Raw genomic sequence first — 20,441 nt, 5'->3', positions numbered from 1 at the left:
ACTTGTTTGCATTGCTTCTTTCTTTGATGTTATAAAAACACATGATGCATTCCTGATGAAGAATTGCTTGTGGAGTGCAATATATTTTAAATATGTAGGAGCTTAAAGCATATACTACTACGTAGAAGCCTTACTGGCTTCTTATTAATATTTTTTAAGAAACAATAATTACCTTTCAAAGTATCATTAGCCATTACCTAAGCCTCGAGTTACATTAAATTATCTTTATATTTGAAAAGGATAAACAATTTCAAATTTGTGCTGGAGCGAGGGATCAAATCTCAGTGTGCCTTCTAACCTGATCTTCCATAGTTCTAGCAAATTCTATCACTTCAGCGCTGCCTCTTCCCAAAAGTAAAGGGAAATGTACAAAGTCATATCCGAAAAAAAAAATAATAATAATAAAATAAAATACTTATTTCAAAAGATTTCTATGTCGTTAAGTAAAACATTAAAATGTTTGTATTCTAACAGCTAGAGACAGCTTCCTAATAACACAAAATCCTTCAACAACTGTCCCCCCATCTCTGTCTCTGTCTACTTGCCATTTTTAAGCAACTTTTGCAATTAGGAAAGATATTAATGCAGTGGCATTCAAGCCTTTCCTTTTTTAATGAAGGTGTATGTGGCTCTATTAAAAAACATCGGATATTGAGACTGCTGTACCAGGGGATACAAATCTGGTGTTCATCCAAATCTTCACAGGCATATTCAAAGTGGACTGACTTTCATAGACTAAAAACTTCTCTGCAAGTGCTTATGAAATACAGTTCAGCAAGAACTTATATACAACAAAATCTCATGAGATTAGGCTGCAGCACAGGCCCATACACATTATAACTTAAAAAGCAGCAAAGTTATTCCTGCCCATCTTTACGATCTGGAAGCTTCAGAAGGAAACACTTCCTCCATCCCATGCTTCACATTCTATAAAGTTCAGAAACATGCCTAAAAGGGCTTTTTTAGAAAGTATTTTTTAAGCATTTTTTAGAGAAAAAAAAAAAAAGAATATATATATATATTTTATTTTTTTTAAGAAAATGTTTCAGCACATTTGTCACCAACTGTCCAACAACATATTTTCTCTCCAATTCTACGCAACTGGAACTGATGGGAAAATTCAAAACATTAATCAGAAACTCAGTATTTTTATCCAATGATAATGCAGTCTTGCCCACAGAAATATTGCTTTTTCTGCCTAATAATCAGGGACTGTTTATAAAGATGGTTGCTATGCCCAATAGCAAGTAAAAATCAGCTGACAGAAGTTAGAATAGAAAGGGAGGGTTTGTAGATAAATTGGTCTTTCCTTCTATAGTCACCTTGATTTCTCTGCAGAAGGTCTGCATGAAACATCAGTCAGCTACATTAGCTGTCTGTTCCCCTCCAAGAACAACAGAAATTCTGCCGTAAGGATCATAGAAAGATAATGCTGCTCAGGACACAAATTCCTACTGCATGCTCTGCAATCTCTTTTTGCTGGTGTCTTACAGCACAGTGGTGATCCAGAAGCCAACAATTTGGATTGCCATGCTGCTGGATCTGGGAAATGTTGGTCTGCCTCCTGGCTGCACCCACAAAAGGAAAAAATGTAGAGTGAATAATTCATACAAAACTGCTGTATTTTTAATTAAAAAAAAAAAAAGAAAGATTAAATAACAGTTTTAGAACTAAGCGATTTCCAAATGTCTGCAAAGCTAAACAACAAATGCTATCAGTTTACTTCTGCCTTTCTTCTTTTGGGCAAAAAGATGGTTAACACCCACATGTTGATATGCCTGTTCTGATCCAAAAAAAGGCTGCTTACACAATAAAAACATTCTAATATTATATTTAAAAATATACTTTAAACCCCAATTGCAAAAATCTTCAGATTTGAGACTCCCCTGGTGCTTATCCAAGAAAAAAGAGCCAAGTATAATAAATAAGGTGGGAGGTTAGGGAATATCTAGAATGTAGTGACCTGCTATCATTAGGTTTAAAATACTCATGAGAATACAGTAGTAGAGGAAACAACACTCATGTTTTTCCCTTGTGAAACATGACTTAAAAAATGTGTGGAAACATTCAATAGGAAAGGGATCAGAAATGGATAAAATTTACAATTTTCTATGTAGAAACCAGAAATAACTTGAAAACATTTTCAGAGGCCAATAATTTAAAACAGGATCCCAATGTAAAACATATGGATACAATGCTGCATCATGGACCTTTCATGCTACAGCTATAAAACATGCTTAGAAGTGAAATGAGCTACTTAATAATGTTTTTTTTGTTGTTGTTGTTTTGTTTTCATGAACAGAAAAGGACTTAAAATGAAGGTGGCAAACAGTTTTTTGTAATTGCAAGGCAGAATATTTTCAAGCACCTGCTCTGTGAAAATTACAGCCACATTTTCAGCACAGTATATTGCAGAGGCAGACAACCCTCACATACAACCTCCCTGTTACAGTGAGGAAAGCTGCACAGTTTATCTTTCTCACACAGCTCAAACCTCTAGTGACAGCTCTCCTAGAACAAATTAAGTGCTGCTGCAGGATATAAGAATGGAAGGACTACATTGACTTTACATATATGAAAGCAGAGAATTAAAATTGACAAGTTACCTCACTAGAAAAGAAAACATTTCCATGGTTCACATTCTACAGTAGCTGTTGTTTGCTCTAGTTAGCACAAAAATTTAACACTATTGTGAAAATATGGATTTTCCTTTTAAATAAAATAAGTGGCTTGAACAAACAAAATGAAGTAGCATGATGATCTCTTTCAGAAGTTAATATAAATCGTTTTTCTTATATTCAAGACCGTTAAATCTTTGTGAAACAGACCACAGTGGAAAAGTCCTTTACCATATTACTGTACCTTATAAATAGTAAACGATATCATTTGAGGTCAAGTAAAGAAATACTGCAATCCTATATCAACTGTGCCTGAAGGGTACTGGAAGTTTCATACTCCTTATTCCTTCTTTCCTTTTCATTCTTTTAAATTAAGATTTATTTATAGTTCATCTCAAAAGACCTTCCTGAAATGTCCCTTAGAGAGATTTTCAGAAGTACTTAATATTTTAACTTTTGCTTATATTTGAAAAACTAAGAAAACATTGAAGAAATCTCCTAATATAAATTGTTTTTTCAAAACACCCATAAATACATGGATTGTTGCTTATCTATAAAAATCTGTGGGAAATTTAAAAAATTTGCACATCCTATATTTTAATATACATAACCTCATTTTTATTTTTTAATTAGATCTCACATTTTGATTTAAAAATAGCAATTTCTGTAACTGTACAACATACTTTTTTAGTGCCCACTCTTGCCTGGCAGTAACGGGGTGTACTTTATCTCCTTTCCATATGGGGAAAATGACTGCTCTACTGCTGCCAAAATCAATCTTGCTTCTAATAAGGATAGCTACTGGTTGATATGCTTGAACCAGACAAACAAATGAATGACAGACATGTGAGAGTGATTCAAGTGGCTGTTCACAGCTATTTAAAATTAATTTAACATTGCAGAAAATGTTGTGTACCCAACTCTATTTCCCATACACTAGGTATTTATAACTGGTTCCCATGAAGATCTCATAGTTGCATAATCAACCCAAGAATTACGATTAAATCCTCCTTGACTGGTGCCTAATGATGAAACCTTCCTTCCATTACAAAAAGAGAGTCCATTACATACATCCTGAAATACGAAACCTTATAGAATCATTAAGGTATGAAAAAAACTCCAGGATCATCTGGGCTAACCATCCCCCTACTACCACTGTCACCCACTAAACCACGTCCCTAAGCACCACATCCAACCTTTCCTTAAACGCCCGCCACCACCTCCCTGAGCAACCTGTCCCAGTGCCTGACTGCTCTTTCTGAGAGGAAATGTCTCCTCATTTCCAACTTGAACCTCTCCTGTCACAGCTTGAGGCCATTTCCTCGTGTCCTATCACTAGTTACCTGTGAGAAGAGGCTGACCCCCAGCTCCCCACACCTTCCTTTCAGGGAGCTGGAGAGAGCAATAAGGTTTCCCCTGAGCCTCCTCTTCTCCAGACTAAACAACCCCAGGTCCCTCAGCCACTCCTCACAGGACTTGTGTTCCAGGCCCTTCACCAGCTTCGTAGCCCTTCTCTTGACATATTCCAGGGCCTTGATGGCTTTCTTGTAGTGAGGGGCCCAAAACTGAACACAGTACTTGAGGTATGGCCTCACCACAGCAGAGTACAGGGGAATGATCACCTCCCTGGTCCTGCTGGCTGCCCTATTCCTAACACAAGCCAGAATGCCATTGGCCTTCTTGGCCACCTGGGCACACTGCTGGCTCATTTTCAGGTGAGCATCGACCAACACCCCCAGAGCCTCTTCCTTTGCACAGCTTACCAGCCACTCTGCCCCAGGCCTGTAGCACTGCATGGGGTTGTTTTGGCCAAAGTGCAGGACCCAGCACTTAGCCATGTGAACCTCATCCCACTGGCCTCTGCCCATAAACCCAACCTGTCCAGGTCCCTCTGCAGTTCCACTGCTGGACCTTGTTTAATATAAACCTACAAAATGTTTAATTTAAGCATTTTCCTGCGGATATTTGAGATGAGGGCAAAAGATCTGAGACTGTTATGAAAAAATATCAGAAACAGTGACATAAAAAATACCAAAAAGATGCATGTGCATAGCAGGATGAAGACCTGTTTTTCAAAGTTTCATTTTTGTTAAGAGAAGAATTCTATGTATTTCAGCACATACAACCATGTTTACAATACAAAGTTTTATTATACCCAATCACTCTTGTAAACATACCAGAGTAAGGCTGAAGCACTCGACAGAAAACATCAGCAAACTCGTAAGAGTGGGAAAGGCAGTTCTGACACCACAGTTTTGATTTAATCTGCAGCAAGTAAACGACCCTGCCATCATCCTGCAACATGGGTGCTTCATTCCCTGATAAACTCATGGAAGAAAAATCCACTGAGTGCTCTTAATTTTAAAATACCTATGTCTGCATCAAGATATCTCCAAGTCACAGATCACAGGAGTCAGAAGAGGATAGTTGGAAAAGCAACACTTCTGCTCTCTTCTGCCCACTGTGCTCTCCTCACCTGTTCCGCAGGCACACTGCTACCAGCCAGAAAGAAGCCACGGTCTGCACTATTTTCGACATGTAACAATCAGTTTTCAGCTTTTCTTCAAAAATTATTGCTGTTTATCTGAGATGCTTGAGTTCTGGAGAAGTCTCAGTGCCTACATGGGCTACTGGTGGGATGCCATTAAAGAGCGTGACAAAAACGACTAGTCACAGACTGTGACCAAAAAAATTCCCCAACCCTAACATGAAATGGAAAACAAATTAATATTCTATATCTAGCCACAACAGCAGAGACTAATCAGGCAGTTAGTCTATTAGTAAAATCACAAGGTTTCACTCCAGCAGCTCTGACGCAGTAATGGGTTTTCCCATGAAAACTTGAAAGAAAAGGTGAAAAAAGATTTGTGAAGCATGATGGAAAGGAATGTCAGACACAGCTTTGGTCAAACTTGCCCATTAAATATTCACCCATTACTCCCCAGGTTCATTCACAGGCCAATTGAACTGGCTATTTACTGCTGTTTGCTATTTTTCAATTTTCTAAGCTTACTAAAAATTCCTTTAAAAAAAAAAAAAAGCTTGCGAAACAAAACAAAACAAAAAAGCTAAATGTTGATAGTTTGTTTTCTCTTCACAGTACACTTTTTGTTTTTCTGATTATATATGTTCTGTCACTAAGCTGGTATAAAATTACTCACAATAAGTCCTATTATTTTAATTTCATACTAAAAAAAATGACTAATGATGTCCTTTTTCTTCAGCCATTTGGACTAATTCCATGTGAAATCAATTAAAATTATTTTTTTGAGGAACAAGAGCAGCCCTAGCTCTTTGTAGAGAGATATACTAGTGTACTTGTAGTCTTTTACTACACTTTTACTATCATATTATACATAATGTCTAAAAAAACAACATTGCAATTACATATTTAAGCACTAGATAACACACAAAAGATAAAGGTGTACAATTTTTGTTTACTTACAAAAGATAAAGTCTTAGGAAACAGTATGTATTTATCTCTAATTTTACTAACTGTTCTATCTGTGCCTTTGAAGGAGTATAAGGAAAAAATGGAAACCAAGAAGGAGGTAAACAGAAATCAAGTAATTAATTACTGCACTGCTGAAAAAAGTGCTTTGATGAACTAGACACAAGATCTATCGGTTCATAGGCTAACAATCTTTCCAACAAGTAGCACATATGGCTCATAAAACAAAAAAGTCTACCTCTTTAAACATCATTTGTTTTTAGTATGTTTTTTTCATTTACAATTCATCTAACACTGCCATTTGAAACAAAAAGAAAACTAAAGAAAAAGCCAGAGATACAAACAATAGAAAGATCTTGAAGAACCATTTGATTTTAGAACACCACGTATAGTAGTTTTTCTTCTTTTAGATTTAGGTTGATTTATTTAACTGTGTTTTTCTTAGATGTGTTGAAGTTAGAAGCTAGGCAGTGATTATTAATTTAGGCAGGTATTATTAATGTGAGCTCACTGAAAACTATGCCATAACATCAGCATTTATAGGTATCAATTCTTCATCTATTTCCATTATTTTCATTTGATCTATTATATTCAAAGCAGGAGAATGTCAGTCTTAAATATTATAACTACAAAGAAAAACAGCAGCACTAAAACTCCATAGGCAAAAATAATTTAATACAGTCTTAAAAGGTACTATATAATTATCAAACACCTATATATTATTTATATATATTATTCATATACTATATAATAATATAGTATATAGTATATGTATTATATCATATATTATATATCATATATATATATATATATATATATATATATATATATATATATATTTATTTATTTATTTATTTATTTGTATATAAATTTACAGTACAATTATGAACCTCCTGAGATTTCTATACATACTTAAATTTTTACTACGCAAGTGGCCCCTGATGAAGTTACTCATGGGCCCGTAATTTTGCCTTTCCAACAATTTTCTACTGCTGGTTCTCAGCTCTGTGTCTCTTCCACATTTTGAAGCAAGAGAACTTTATCTCACACTTCTCAGAAAAAACAGTAGCAGTATCTTCTGGACTCTCCCACTGCATTATCCACCCCAGCAAGTTAACAGACCTTCTATTTCAAAGCAAATCTTAAACCTTGATGTAACCTTTCTGTACACTATTACTGATTTCACCACCACCAAATGAAGACGCTATCATGGTGCTTAGCTATAAGGCCTCCATATTCATTGTGAATGGAGCTCCTTAGGTTATTTTGTTTCTTGTGCACTGCACCAGAATAGAAGAGCTGCCACAAAAATCTGCCTCCCTCACTTTATCTTGTGTAGTTTGTTTTCTTCGATCTGTCAAGGAGTTTCAGTGGGAATACTGACTCATTCACTTATTTCTCCCCCCAGAAAACAGTTATAAACACTTGCTTATGATACCTGTATCAGAAAACAAACAAACAACAACAAAATCAAAACCCACACCTGAAACAATCAATCAAAACAAATACACAATCAAAACAAATCAGAATCTTCCATCAGAAACCTGTACAAGTTGAGGATTGGTATGTTCCACAGGAGGAAAATTTAAAATCCAGTTTATGTTATCTTTGGAGAAATTCCCTAGTACTGAATAAAAATTGCAGTGTAGTATGAAACCTATATATAGAATATATCTGTTTAAAATAGAAATATGCCTTCTCCAGAAAACCACATGCTTTCTGCTTTACCATGAGTTCTTCATTGTTTGATTTGCAAGACTACTATCACAGAAATGATGGATATAAAAAATTCATCCATAAGTAGAATTCACTTTAGGAGCAAATTTAGAAGAGAAAATTAGACTTGATAGAAAAGTATACATAAATGTAAATTCTGTCTAAATGAGTTCAAAGCACAAGGATCTTTGGTGTGCTGTGCTAGGAAGGACTACTGTGCTCAAGAGGTGAGTTAAGAAAAGTGCAGGATAGAACAGTATACTGCAACACTACAACATGATAAAGATTTGACTAGTTGCCAGACTCTAATAGCTAATGGGAATGTCTCATAGTTAAGCAACTGCAATGCTGTTTGAGTGTCTACCACTACTGAATGTTATAATCTATATGTTTACTTTTTTACACTGCAAGGAAGGAACTTTTTCAACTATGACATTAAACTTTTTCCTTCTGTACAAGGGAATACTTCTGCTTACTGAAATGCATACTATAGCAGCCATAAGTTTCAGGGACAAACAGCATTGCTTGTCATCACAAAATTGTACTTCATCATGAGAACTGGGGGAATGAACAGCATAAATGTGTATGTCAGAATTTTAAGATTTGTGCCTCACTTCCCAGCTCTGGAATGGTGCAGCGCAATCATTTAGCAATACACTAGTAACACCAAACCGGAGGTCTCTTAGTGTTTAAAGACCTTGTGTTGTTTCTATTTAATTATTTAAGTGCAAAAATAGCACTCTACCTGTAGTCATAGTTCTCTTAAAAATGGAGGAAAAAAATAATTAGAATAGTAGTAGAAAGTCACTGTGTCTAAGGTAAGAAAAAAAAAAAAAAAAGCATATGAATATGATTTCATTCATATTTGGAATAGTGGATAGAAGAAAACTGAAATAAATACCGCATCTGTAACTTCTATCTCGTACAACTTCTGAAATGTCTCCCGATCAAAGAAGAACAGCTTCCCACTGCCACCACCTTTCTTAACAGAGGTACCTGTGACAAGTATTTTATCATCTGGGCTAAAACAGCAATCAGTCCTGTTGGAAAAAAACAAAAAAACAAAAAAACATTATATTGGGCAAATCAGTAATTAATGTATATTTAATTTATAGATTACAATCCTTACAAATAATCTTTTCTATTTGTTAATCCTTTCAACACAAAGTTTAAAAACAACTTTTATCTGCTGTCATCTATTACTATAGTTATCAGACAGTTCACAATTACAATTACAGCTGTGCTCAGAATACGAAAAACTGGCAAAAACAATAAAAATATAAAAATCCTCCTCCCAACAAAATTTCTTTTCCTCTCCAAATTCATGTGAACTTTTCACATAGGAAAAAAAAAATAATCATTTTAAATCTGGTTACAATCATTCATAAGAAATAAAACAATCTTGAAATCTGTTTTTGCTGATGATACGTTCTTCAGTGCTGCACGGCAGTTGTGTTTATATAGTTGCCAAAAATGTTTGTGTGTTTACTCTTCCTATATGCTACAAAACAGAGTGAGTGCTTGTGACTTCAAATTTGACCTCCCTAAGCTTTCTTTCTAAGATCTTATTTTGAAATTGTATATTGTCTTTAGAGTGTCTCTAGAGTTCTAGAGAGGACTGTGCTACAGGTACAGAAGTATAGATAATACCTTTAAAAATATTATCACAATACTTAACAATATATGGTACTACACCATACTTTAGTACCAAATAACAGTAATCAGCAATTCTAACATCATAACTTGAATTTAGACAATACACCTTTATGTTATGTCTACTTTTCAATCCAGATTTTTCTTTTAATTAATCATAGACCAAATAGGAATGAGGCTTACTTGATATATCTCATTACACAAACATAAGGCAATGAACTGGCCTCCTCCTAAAAGTTTCTAATCTAATTAGGCATAAGATATATGAGACTAAAATATGGCATAAACCAAGCAAAGATAGATAAGAATTATCACATGAAATAGGAGATATTTTAAAGCAATGTTAAGCCGTAAAATAGCCAAGAACCTTATTGCACAGTCTCCTATGTGTAGTTCTTTGTGTACTATCCTGTACCTATTGAGAAACATCTCCAGTATACTCCCCCCTGCTCAGCACAACTACCGCTGTTTATTCTAGCTGGAAAAAATTAACAGTACTTACATTGGAAAGAAGCTGGACAGTCTTTCAGCTGAATGAAGAGGCTTTTTAAATTGCCTTATATCCCACATCTTTAAAGTATCATCCCCTATGTAACAAAAGGAACAAAGGTTAGCAAGAAAGAATTTAAGCCAAGAATCTAGACATCTGCAGAAAAATTTCATCTTCTAACTCAGATACAGGAAAAGGAACAGAATGATGTAGAAAAATTCAAAATGGGGATGGTTTGGAAGCTTTTTGTGCCCAAATGACTATGAAAATGCAAGGATGAAAAATTCCACCTGCTGCACTCCAGTAGATCAGAAACTTCTGCTCAATGATTCAGCCCTATCGCAGCAATCCTGCCTGCTAAGAACCATTACCCACAGTGGAATCAGATTCCCCAAACACCATTTAATGCTGTTTGTGTGTTTTGGTGCTTTACTATTAGAAGGAAATTTAACTTTGCTGAATACATATATATATATATATATATATATATATATATATATATATATATATATATATATATATATATATAAATGTTATCACAGGTGGACTAGATCAAAAGATAAACAAGCTTTATGTGTCTGGTTTCTACCTGCACTGGAAAAATGATAAGGAAGGACAGAAGACACGAGAAGCCTTCCTGCTTCTTTGGCATGCAAACAGAAACAAACTGCAACTTCAGTATGAAGAATGGGCCCCGGAATCAGCCAGAAGTCCTGGCGTAATGGGTAGAAGGGAAGCAAATGAATCCATGCTTGCTGTAATGAAACCTTTTCACACCCTTCCACAACACCTTTGGCCATAAAAGCCAAAGTTGAGGTTACAGCAAGACATTTATAGCTATTCTCATCTGTGTTTGATAAACATGGTGTGACTCCGTAGGCCAGTAAAAGTCAGGCTGTTTATTCCTTTTCCAAAAGTTATGACATATTAACACAGTGAGTACCAGGAAGAAAAAACAAAAAAAAAAAGGAAAAAAAGGAAAAAAAATGGGGGGGGTGGAGAAAAAAGTTTAGTTAGTTATTCTCAGAGAGATCTACATCTCTGCTAACCTTCCCCCTGGGATACATATTTTCTGCATGAGAATTTGAGCCCTGAGGCACCTCTTGCAGACACCTAGACATCTTTTTGTATTCTACATCAGTGCCTCAGTGATTTCAAGGGCAAAAAGAAGGACTTTCAAACAATTCTCCTTGAAAACATCCAGAGATTAATTTCAGAAAAAAAGTTACAAAATATTCCTGACCTAACTGGTGAGCAGGAAAGTGATTAGCAATCCATGGACCTGCTTCCTTGCAACACTCAAACCTTGCAAGGAAATATTTTTTATTTTTAAATCATCTAGTACTCTGTGTGTTCCCAACCTTTGAGATTAAGAGCCCAAAGCAAAGCTTGGAAATAAAATGCAAAAATAGATAAAATAAATAAAAAAAATACACAAATGTATCATGCCATAACAAAAGAAATCAAGGACAGCAGTACCTTTCATAGGGAAAGCAGTAATGTGTGGCCTCATGTATCACGTATGTTTATATTAAAGACCAGGATAATGCCTAACTACAAAATATTTCTAAGAAGTGGACAACTTAAATAAATGATGCCCAGGACACAATATATTTCTTTTCATTGCAAAACTAAAAAATGACAAGAATGAAAAATGTTGCCTCCCTATTTTGGGAATATCTGTTTTCTTATTGTTTCATAGTAGACACCACCCCGAGCACTTCAAAGCATTTGGTCTTGTAATGTGAGCCCTCCTTTTTCCCCTCCTACCCTGAACAAAAAAAAAAATACACTTATTGTCTAGATGTTATATCTAGAGCACCAGCACTTTATAAATGTACGCAAATGATACCATTTGGCTGCTCTGCAAATCTCTTGCACAGGGACAGATCTAAGGCTAGCAGCCAAGGCTGTTCTGTTCCCAGTGGAATGAGCCTTGACATGATCTTCAAGCTGTAGCCCTGCCAGGCTTTAGCAGGAGAGATGCAGTGAGACATTTAGATACAGCTCTCCTTCTAAGAAGAAAGTGTATTCTGCTGGTTTAAAAAATCACAAGACTCCAGAAGGACTCAAGGAGTTTTCGATGATTTCAAATCAGCATTGTCTTAAATGGTGCAGAAATAGTTGATTAAGTACTTGGAAAGGGAGGAATACTCATAGAGTAACTTGGCCAATGCTGTGAAACTCTTACCATCTTTAATAATACGAGATTTCCAAAGTTCATCTTTAAATTCAAATTTACTGTGCAGTAAAAATGATACTTCTGCCTGAAATTAATTTGCTTTGAGTTGAAACCACTGCTACTAAGAAAGCAGACAATATCAATATGCCACAATACCATTTTTTTGTATTAGCAACCTTCCATCAATGCTTAATGAGTTTCTTTATGAGAGCAGTAGTAGTACTGACCTATTTTTAGCTACTTCACGTGTAGTCAAAGTAATTATCCTTAAACAAAAATACATAAAGTTGAGAGGTGTGGAGTTCAGTATAAAGTATTCAAAATAACCCACTCTTAGATCATTCAGTATTTTTCTTGATGGCAGACTTGGCACAATCTTTAAAAATGTTATTGCATTTTTAATAGCATTTCAAAGCCTATTTTTTGCCATTTTAATTAGAAGGATACCAATCTAGTATGATATAAACAGGCCAGACACCATTATGTCCATGGTATCGAGGAATGGATTTATCAAGAGGAAACAAGTAGGTCCTAGAAAGAATCTCTGGTGAGCCAGGATAGGCATTTTGCACTTGACTTTTAGTCAAAGTAAGGTCAGTGCACTGAGACTACAAAGATTTTTATTTCTTAGTTTTTCTCAGAAGATAATGACCAGGAAGACAATTAAATGGATGCAAATGCACCCCAAAGAAGTAAAAACACTGCCAAAGTAAAGCACCGTCAGAGGTTCAAAAATTCTAAAGTCGGCAACACCCTTCAAGAAGCTCCTATTTTAAGAGGGAGTCCTGTGTTGAAAGCAAAGCTCAAGGACAAAGATCACTGGGGAAAGCAATGAAACAAAGGAAATGAGATTTTAAAAAGCAAAATAGAGCAAAGGAAAGACATAGCACAACATGACTTACTGTGAGGAAGTATCAGAATACATTATGTTTATAAACTCAGAACCTTTCTATGAAGGCTGATACTACAGGCATCATGAGGCACCTTAGAGAGCAAGGTATGTGCTTCTGCATTCTGCTCTGGTTCAGCACAAGGAACTGCAACAGTTCAAGAACAGCCCTCTGAGGCACCACAGGTCAGTATCACACTCACCCTGAGCCAAAGGACTTGGGAGAAGGAATCCTGCACTTATGCTTGGAATAGCTCTCACCATCACTCGAGCCACACCAACCTGGATCTCTTATATAAACTGATTTTTCCACGTAAGTTTACTGACAAACCAACAGACAAATAACTATCATGAGGTTCATGAAATTAATGAAATCATTGTTTCTTATTATTCTAAAAGTGGATTCTGACCAGACCAGGAGTCAAAAATTACTTTTACAATAGGACCCCAAATCGTATGGCTGAACAAAGGAAACATTCACATACCTTTACTGTATGTAGAAAAAAATACTTCCACAGTTACAAGTGTGTCAAAATATCACGTTCTTAAGTTTCTGTCAAGTTACTACCTAATACCCAACAAAAATAAGACTGGGAACTCTCATAAGCATCTCCTTAACTTTTCATTTTCCCTTGTGCGTGCAGCTGAGCCCTGCCTCATCTCTCTCATATCTGACACTGAATCTACATCAGATGCAGGAGAGTCCATCAGGCTTTCAATGAAAGTCCCCATTCCCCAAACGGCTATCCTCTCTTTGATCCTCAGCACTTGGCAGGTGTGTTAATCTATGAATGCTGGATCTACATCTGCTTTTACTGGTACAGATCCAAAGTAATACTCACATTAGAGCACTAACCAAACAAGTAAAAATAAGGTATGAATCCTTATTCTTCAACACAGCATACAGGAATTAAAATAAAACAAAACCAAACAAACAAAAAAGCCATGAGACAACTGTAGCTCTTGTAACCACATTAAGGGGCCTGTACAGTCTTATATTCTGCAAACTATCAAGTTCTTATACAGTTTATACCAGAGTGAGGTAGAAAGAGCATAAGTAAGTTGAAGTTGGTTTAATATAACACAAAACCTGGAGACAGATGAAGAGCAGGCAAGCAACTGCCACAAGCAATTAAAATATGCAAAGGTCATTTCTGTTATCTCCATTCATAAATACAAAATATAAGAGAATTTACATACACTGAGGTTTCAGAACAACTCTACTGAATATTCCTCACATTAGTATTATTCTTGTTTGCTGTGGATATTTAAAAGGCACACCAGTGTTTTTTAAAGTCATTTCAAGTACGCTTGTGTGGATTTTGTGGTGGCAACACCACTGGCAGGCAGAAGCAGCATTTTACGTGGCTCGGAATAGATAGACAGATGGTCCTTACTAAACTGAATACTTGCTATGTGAGAACCTTCTCCTTCTTGGAAAGTAGGTGAACCAGCAGGGTTGAGACATTTTACCTCAACCACTTATGGAGTACCAGGAGCCTGAACAGCAATCAGAAAACAATCTAAGCACCAGTAACATGTCCTAGTAAGCCTAGGGCTCTTAAGGACAAGCCTACCATCATTTTACTCTGCAAAATGGGATCTGGGGAACATAAATGTTTGGAATTATAGAAACATACAAAGAAATGAGGTAAGTAACATCCAATAGCAGCTGCATATTCGTGTAAAAGCCACCAGTGCCACTCTGTTCATCAGGGACAGGGCAAGGGGAAAGACACAAAGCACTTGCAAGCTACTCCCCTCAGCTTGAAATACAAGCTCCTCTTTCAGAGAGTTTACAATCTATGAATACCTGTCTCATGGTATTTTGTATAAAAAAAATCTCATTCTGTCTACATACCAAACTGACCAGATGTTATGTACATATGTTAGGCATAATACTGAGGCTACATTAACATACGCTGCCTCTCCCTAGGCCTGTTTATTTGGCCTTGAGGCCATGCTAATGCTTACACATAGCTCCTGGTTGCAGCTGGTTTCCATCCAGTCAGCTCGGACTGTATGCTTGCACCTGCCTGCAAAATGCTGCATACACAAATCCCTACCTGAAAAGCTATCTTAAACAGACACCATCCTAACTAACACATCTAATAATGGAGTGAATGAGTCTTCATAAATGTCTTTGCCTTCTCAAGGCTTGTTCTGTTCTATTAAGAGACTTTTATAAAAAAGTTTTACCTGAAGTTTAAAGAACTTTTTTTGGCTTCTTTCCATTCAAGTACAAATTGGCCTTTTATCTCCACTCATCAACGCTTGATACTTATAATTTTAACTACATAAAAATTTCAATTAGAACATACAAGTACACTGCATTAGAAACCTGCTTGAGAAATTAATAACTCTACAACAGATACACTCTTACTGAGAGGCAGTAACCTTAACAGAAAGAACTATATAATGAAATTTTTCTTAATTCTTATTTAAGCTAATAACTTCCCTTTTGGTGAATTGTCAATGCTAGGCAACAAGACAGATCAGGAACTATATGACATAAACTACAAAGTTCTCTTAAAATGTTCCTTAAATGCTGTGAAATGCACTTTCAGGAACACATTAAGGCACGGTGTATCAAAACAAAAGATGTAGACTGTGAAACACTTCGGGTTTATATCTGATTTTACTATCTTACCTCAATCATAAATAAATTACATTTAGAAATGGTATGATTTAAATGTTTGGGTTTTTTTACCGAACCACATTAAGACTGTCTTACATTAAACACATCAAAGGGTTCTTTGAGTCACTTACCTCCCCGACTGGCAAGGGCAGTACCATCATAGGAAAATGCCAAGCAAGAAGTGTCAGTGCCTGGAGCATGGGCTTGCCTGCAGTGGAACTTCGTATGTACCTGTTTGTCAAACAAATGAAACATCAAAAATCTTGCTTATTTCAAGACTGGGCAAACATTTCTTTATAGCATTTTGTGTATTTGCTGCTATTCCTAAATGTAAACAGAAAACCCTGCAACTTTAGCATTAACAGGTACTGAAGTTACTAATTTCTACAGCCTTTTTAAAAAGTCGTATAGGCTTTATATGGTCAGAATAGGCTTTCACAATAAGTGCTTGAAAGAAAAATACAAATTTTGCATAGATTCAAGTATACAGAATAGCATCAGAGCTACCAGAATACTCCTACTACCACTAAATAAATGTGGTTAGGCCTGGTTAAGATAAATATACATTTTAAGACAGTTCTTGTCACCCATCTAAGCAGGCTTATTGTTTAAACAAACAAACAAAAAATGTGATATACATACTTTGGAGAGGACTTAAAAGAAGTATAAGAAGAGGTTGGACATAGTGTTTAGGGACATGGTTTGACATCGGGTGGGTGACATTGGTAGTAGGATTTGGACCAGATAATCTTGGAAGTCTTTTCTGACCCTAATGATTTATGATTCTATAATTTAGTTTTGCTGGATTTCAACCATGCCAAAATTAATAGTTTATAGATTAGAAAAAAGCTTGGATATGCTGAGGTTTGTGTTCCATTGTGCTAGCTGAAACAGAATTCAAGGTTGGGAATCATTTATGTTTATTTTTAAGTGTATTTCCCTGGTTATTTTACAAGAAGACATCACTTTCAAATTAGACCTTATTCTTGTATAAAAATCAGTTTTAGTTTATTAAGTCGCAATTTAGTAAAATTCTTAAAAATTCTCTCTGTTCAAATGGGAGAAATCTGTGAAATCTCAAGTTAAATTTTAGCACTTCTGCAAAATTCAGCTTTCCCACTTCCCAACCAAACCAAAGGTCTTGGCTTTGATACCAAGATGTCCTTTCATAAGGCATCTTGCTGGTTAATTCAACTGTTAGTCACTGTTGCCTCAGTCATTACATATGTTATCTTCAATCACTGATGGAGACCACACCACACATGCCTGCTGTGTGAGGGTGACCAGTCACATTCCCCACCAGAGACAGAGAACTTCAGCAAGACTGACTAACAGGTGATAAAACGGGACAGCCAGGTAAAGGACGGAGTGATCTAATTTATTGCACAGAAGTGAAACCAGTGGCAGGGTGAGATTAATCTGTGGCTAGGAGTCCACTGAGTCCACACTAGCAATGAAGATGAAAGGCAAACTTGTTGCTGACATGGACAGGTTACAAATAAATTGTTGAAAGGAGTACTAAGTCCCACTGAAAGAGTGACAGTGAAGTGAAATAGAAGAATGCAGAAAGGGAAAAAAATAATGGAGAGAGGAAACAGCAAAGCCTTGTAGAATATCACAGAACACAGCAGATGTGGCAAGAAGCTACAAGACAGGGATGGAGCACTGTAAAGGAAAACTGGACGTCACTAGGTGAACAGGCATGAAGAATATTTCAGTAAATGGAGAAATTCTGAGATGAATAAGGAGCCCCAAAGAGCTATGGGATAAAGCAAGTAACCTAGACGGGATTAATTGGAACCACGTGGGCATTTAGGAGTGAAGAGGGAAGTGGGACAAAGAGGAAGACAAGGAAGAATCAAAATGGAAACATGAAGGGAAAATAGAAGAGGAAAAGACTCAAAGGAATTTGAGACAGTTAAGTCCTTCTTGAACACGTAGGAAATTACACTTCTCTTTTGCTCTCTTTTCCTAGCAAAACGAATTCTTACAGCTTTAAAATGAGACATTCAAGAATTTCACGTTGCGTCTGCAACCTTATCTCACCTTCCCATCTGTAAGTTAGAGATTAAAGTATGCTCTTCCTCTCATGGAGAAAAAGGACTTGGAAGTCCTTTATTTACCATACTGATGAGCAAAACAGGAAAATATAGAGAAGAATGTATTTTTAGAGAAAGGTTTGAACAGTTTGCAGTCAGACCTAGAACTGTTCCCTGAACGCTGACAGGACAAAATAATGAGCATTTGCAATTACTACCCACTAGATATATTAAAAGATCCCCAGTTCTACAGAATGAAAAAGAAGACTGTGATCACATAATTCAAATGCACAGAGAGACTGATTTATGTTTGCACAGGAATCCTCAGTTACTTCATCTTCTAAGTTTTGACTAGGTAACTTAACTAAGGCTCCTTTAATGGGTTATTTTGTATGCAAAAGACAAAATGTAAAGTAATTAATATTGTTAATTGCTAGTAAAGTAATTAATATTGTTTACCCTTTCAAATATCTGTTCTGAATTTGGTCCAAAATCTAGAGAATCTTTCTGTTATGACATTAATAATGACGGAAAGCTTATTTTGATGTGCAGATTTAATTCAGTTTTCAGAGGAGTCATATAAGGCATTCATTCCACAAATGACTCTTCAACAAACAAAGGAGGACTTCGCACATGAAGCAAATGCTTCTTTCAGTATTTGGAGATAGAACACTATCGCCTGTATTTAACTACAGCGCTTGTTTTGAAATTAGTGTCTCTTTGAGCCAATTGCACATATTCTGGAGAAACTCTATGAACAGATTGCAATTTACAACTGCAAGTCTATGTTGGGGTGTTTATAAATACTAAGAAACATATTTTATGCATCCAATTACAGAAAATTTTCCAAATACATGGTAACATATAGAGGATAAACTGTGAATTAGTTATCAGAAAATAAAATTTCTGTACTATTTGCTAAACATTGACAAGCAATTAAAATGATGTATATTCATCTAAGAAATACCATAGACACTTGCATAAACATGATAAATTATTAATATTCACACCTAAAAAAACAGACAGAAAGATTACAATATGGTATTTATCTATTTAAATGAATTGAAAAAAACTTTGTTTGCACTATACACCACTTGTCAACCCACTGTGACAATGTCACATTGACACACATGTTAAAATAACTTCTTGTTTTTCCCCCTCATTTTACTGCAACTTTAATACAACGTCTTATGTGGTTCTTTGTTTGTTTGTTTGTTTTCCCAATATAAATTAAAATAAAGAAAAATATTTTGGAACCAACCAAATACTTTTCTTTGATGCCTTACCAGTGGGTGTGGGTGTGCATATTTAGGAAGTGAATATATAGGGTACTGTCCCTCTGCCACCACATCATGTTCTGAGAGTTTTGTATCTCCCTACTTCTACCTCTCTACATTTAACCAATTCTTGCTCTTTTGCTGCTGTTCCATAGAAAACAGAAAAACAGCAACACACTGATATTCAAGACTCAGATATTATTTGTCCCTTTATCCAAAACTGAAATCAATCGATCAACTGTATCTAAACTCTAGACATTTACATGTATGTAATGCAAGACTCATCTGTAAAAGACAGTAAGATTGCATCAGCAATTCAGTTTATCTTTAAAAATCAATTTGCACAGTTTACCACTGAAAAGATTGTTTTCCTAACTTTGAGCTCTGCAAGTTTGTCCTCCATATATTACTGTGCAAAGAAATATAACCCTGAATTGTAATACTAAATCAAATATTTTAAAATGATTGAAGGTTGCTCTAAAAATGAGAGAAGGTTGAACAAGAAGTTTTAATATACACTGGCAAGTGTTCTTTGCAGTTTTCAAAGAAAATTATGTGTTTGGCCTCTGGCCTCTTAACATATTTAACAGATGTCTAATCTTGCTAACAAATCATTAGCAAAAAAATTGTTATCAGAATGTTTCTTGCTGGAAAGACATGAAACAACACAACTAATGTACACATTTCAGACGTTTGATTCAGGAAGGGAAGGAAAGAGCACTGAAACACTAGATAAAGCTGTGAAGATAACTAGGGCAAAGTGTATTCACATTTCTCCTTCCCTTTTGTGGCAGAAATACCCGCTATTATAGAGTATTACTCCAGTGCCTTACAAAATTTGACACGTTCATCGATCCTTAATTTTTTTTTTTTAAGGTTTACCCATTTCAGCAAATTCTGTAATAATAAACCCTGTCTTTTGCTTGTTTGAAACCTTTCTACAGAATAACTCCAGCAATGCAAGCACTCTCTAGCTTTATATTAGCACATATATTTTTGTAAGCAATTACAGCTGACTGGACTTGTATGCAACATGAATTGACAGGCAGAAAACATGAAGCACATGTGAGAAGGCAGTTGCAAGAATCAAGAAAGCTAGGATAACTGCTAAATATGAGAATTTGCAATACTGTTACAGTCCTCACAGAGACGATGAGAACCAGAAAATAAATGGAAGCCAGAGAAAGGACAGAAAAAAAATGAAAACAAAAACAAAACGAAAACTACATGAATGGAGCATCAGTAATGAATATCCTTTCTACAAAACTCTGGGTGGGTTGATGAGGAACAATATGAGAAACAAAGACAGCAGTGGCCACACAACGTGTCTATCGCAGAATAATGACCTATAACAGAGCTGCTCTGCATCACACTAACTGTTCTCCTTTCCCAGCATCCCATATATGACATGTTCTATGAAAAGCAGAAGACCGACCTGGTCAGTTTATTTACCCCAGAAATCCAAGCCACGTCCATTAGATACATCAA

At 35.8% G+C, this 20,441-nt stretch overlaps 1 protein-coding gene across 1 annotated transcript in view; it reads right to left on the bottom strand.

Moving 5' to 3' along the window:
- The window catches only part of WDR70 (WD repeat domain 70), a 137,749-nt gene that overhangs the window by 21,247 nt on the left and 96,061 nt on the right, over window positions 1-20,441 (bottom strand). Inside the window, exons 11-13 of the mRNA XM_038170879.2 lie at window positions 15,769-15,868; window positions 9,941-10,025; window positions 8,687-8,825 (exon numbers count right to left, since the gene is read on the bottom strand). Of these exons, the coding sequence (XP_038026807.1) occupies window positions 8,687-8,825; window positions 9,941-10,025; window positions 15,769-15,868 (324 nt within the window). The remainder of the gene's footprint in view (window positions 1-8,686; window positions 8,826-9,940; window positions 10,026-15,768; window positions 15,869-20,441) is intronic.

Source organism: Anas platyrhynchos, chromosome Z (genome assembly GCF_047663525.1).
Source record: "Anas platyrhynchos isolate ZD024472 breed Pekin duck chromosome Z, IASCAAS_PekinDuck_T2T, whole genome shotgun sequence".
NCBI lineage: Eukaryota > Metazoa > Chordata > Aves > Anseriformes > Anatidae > Anas > Anas platyrhynchos.
Note: the sequence above shows the minus strand (reverse complement) of the source record. Positions and strands in the feature narration are given on the sequence as shown.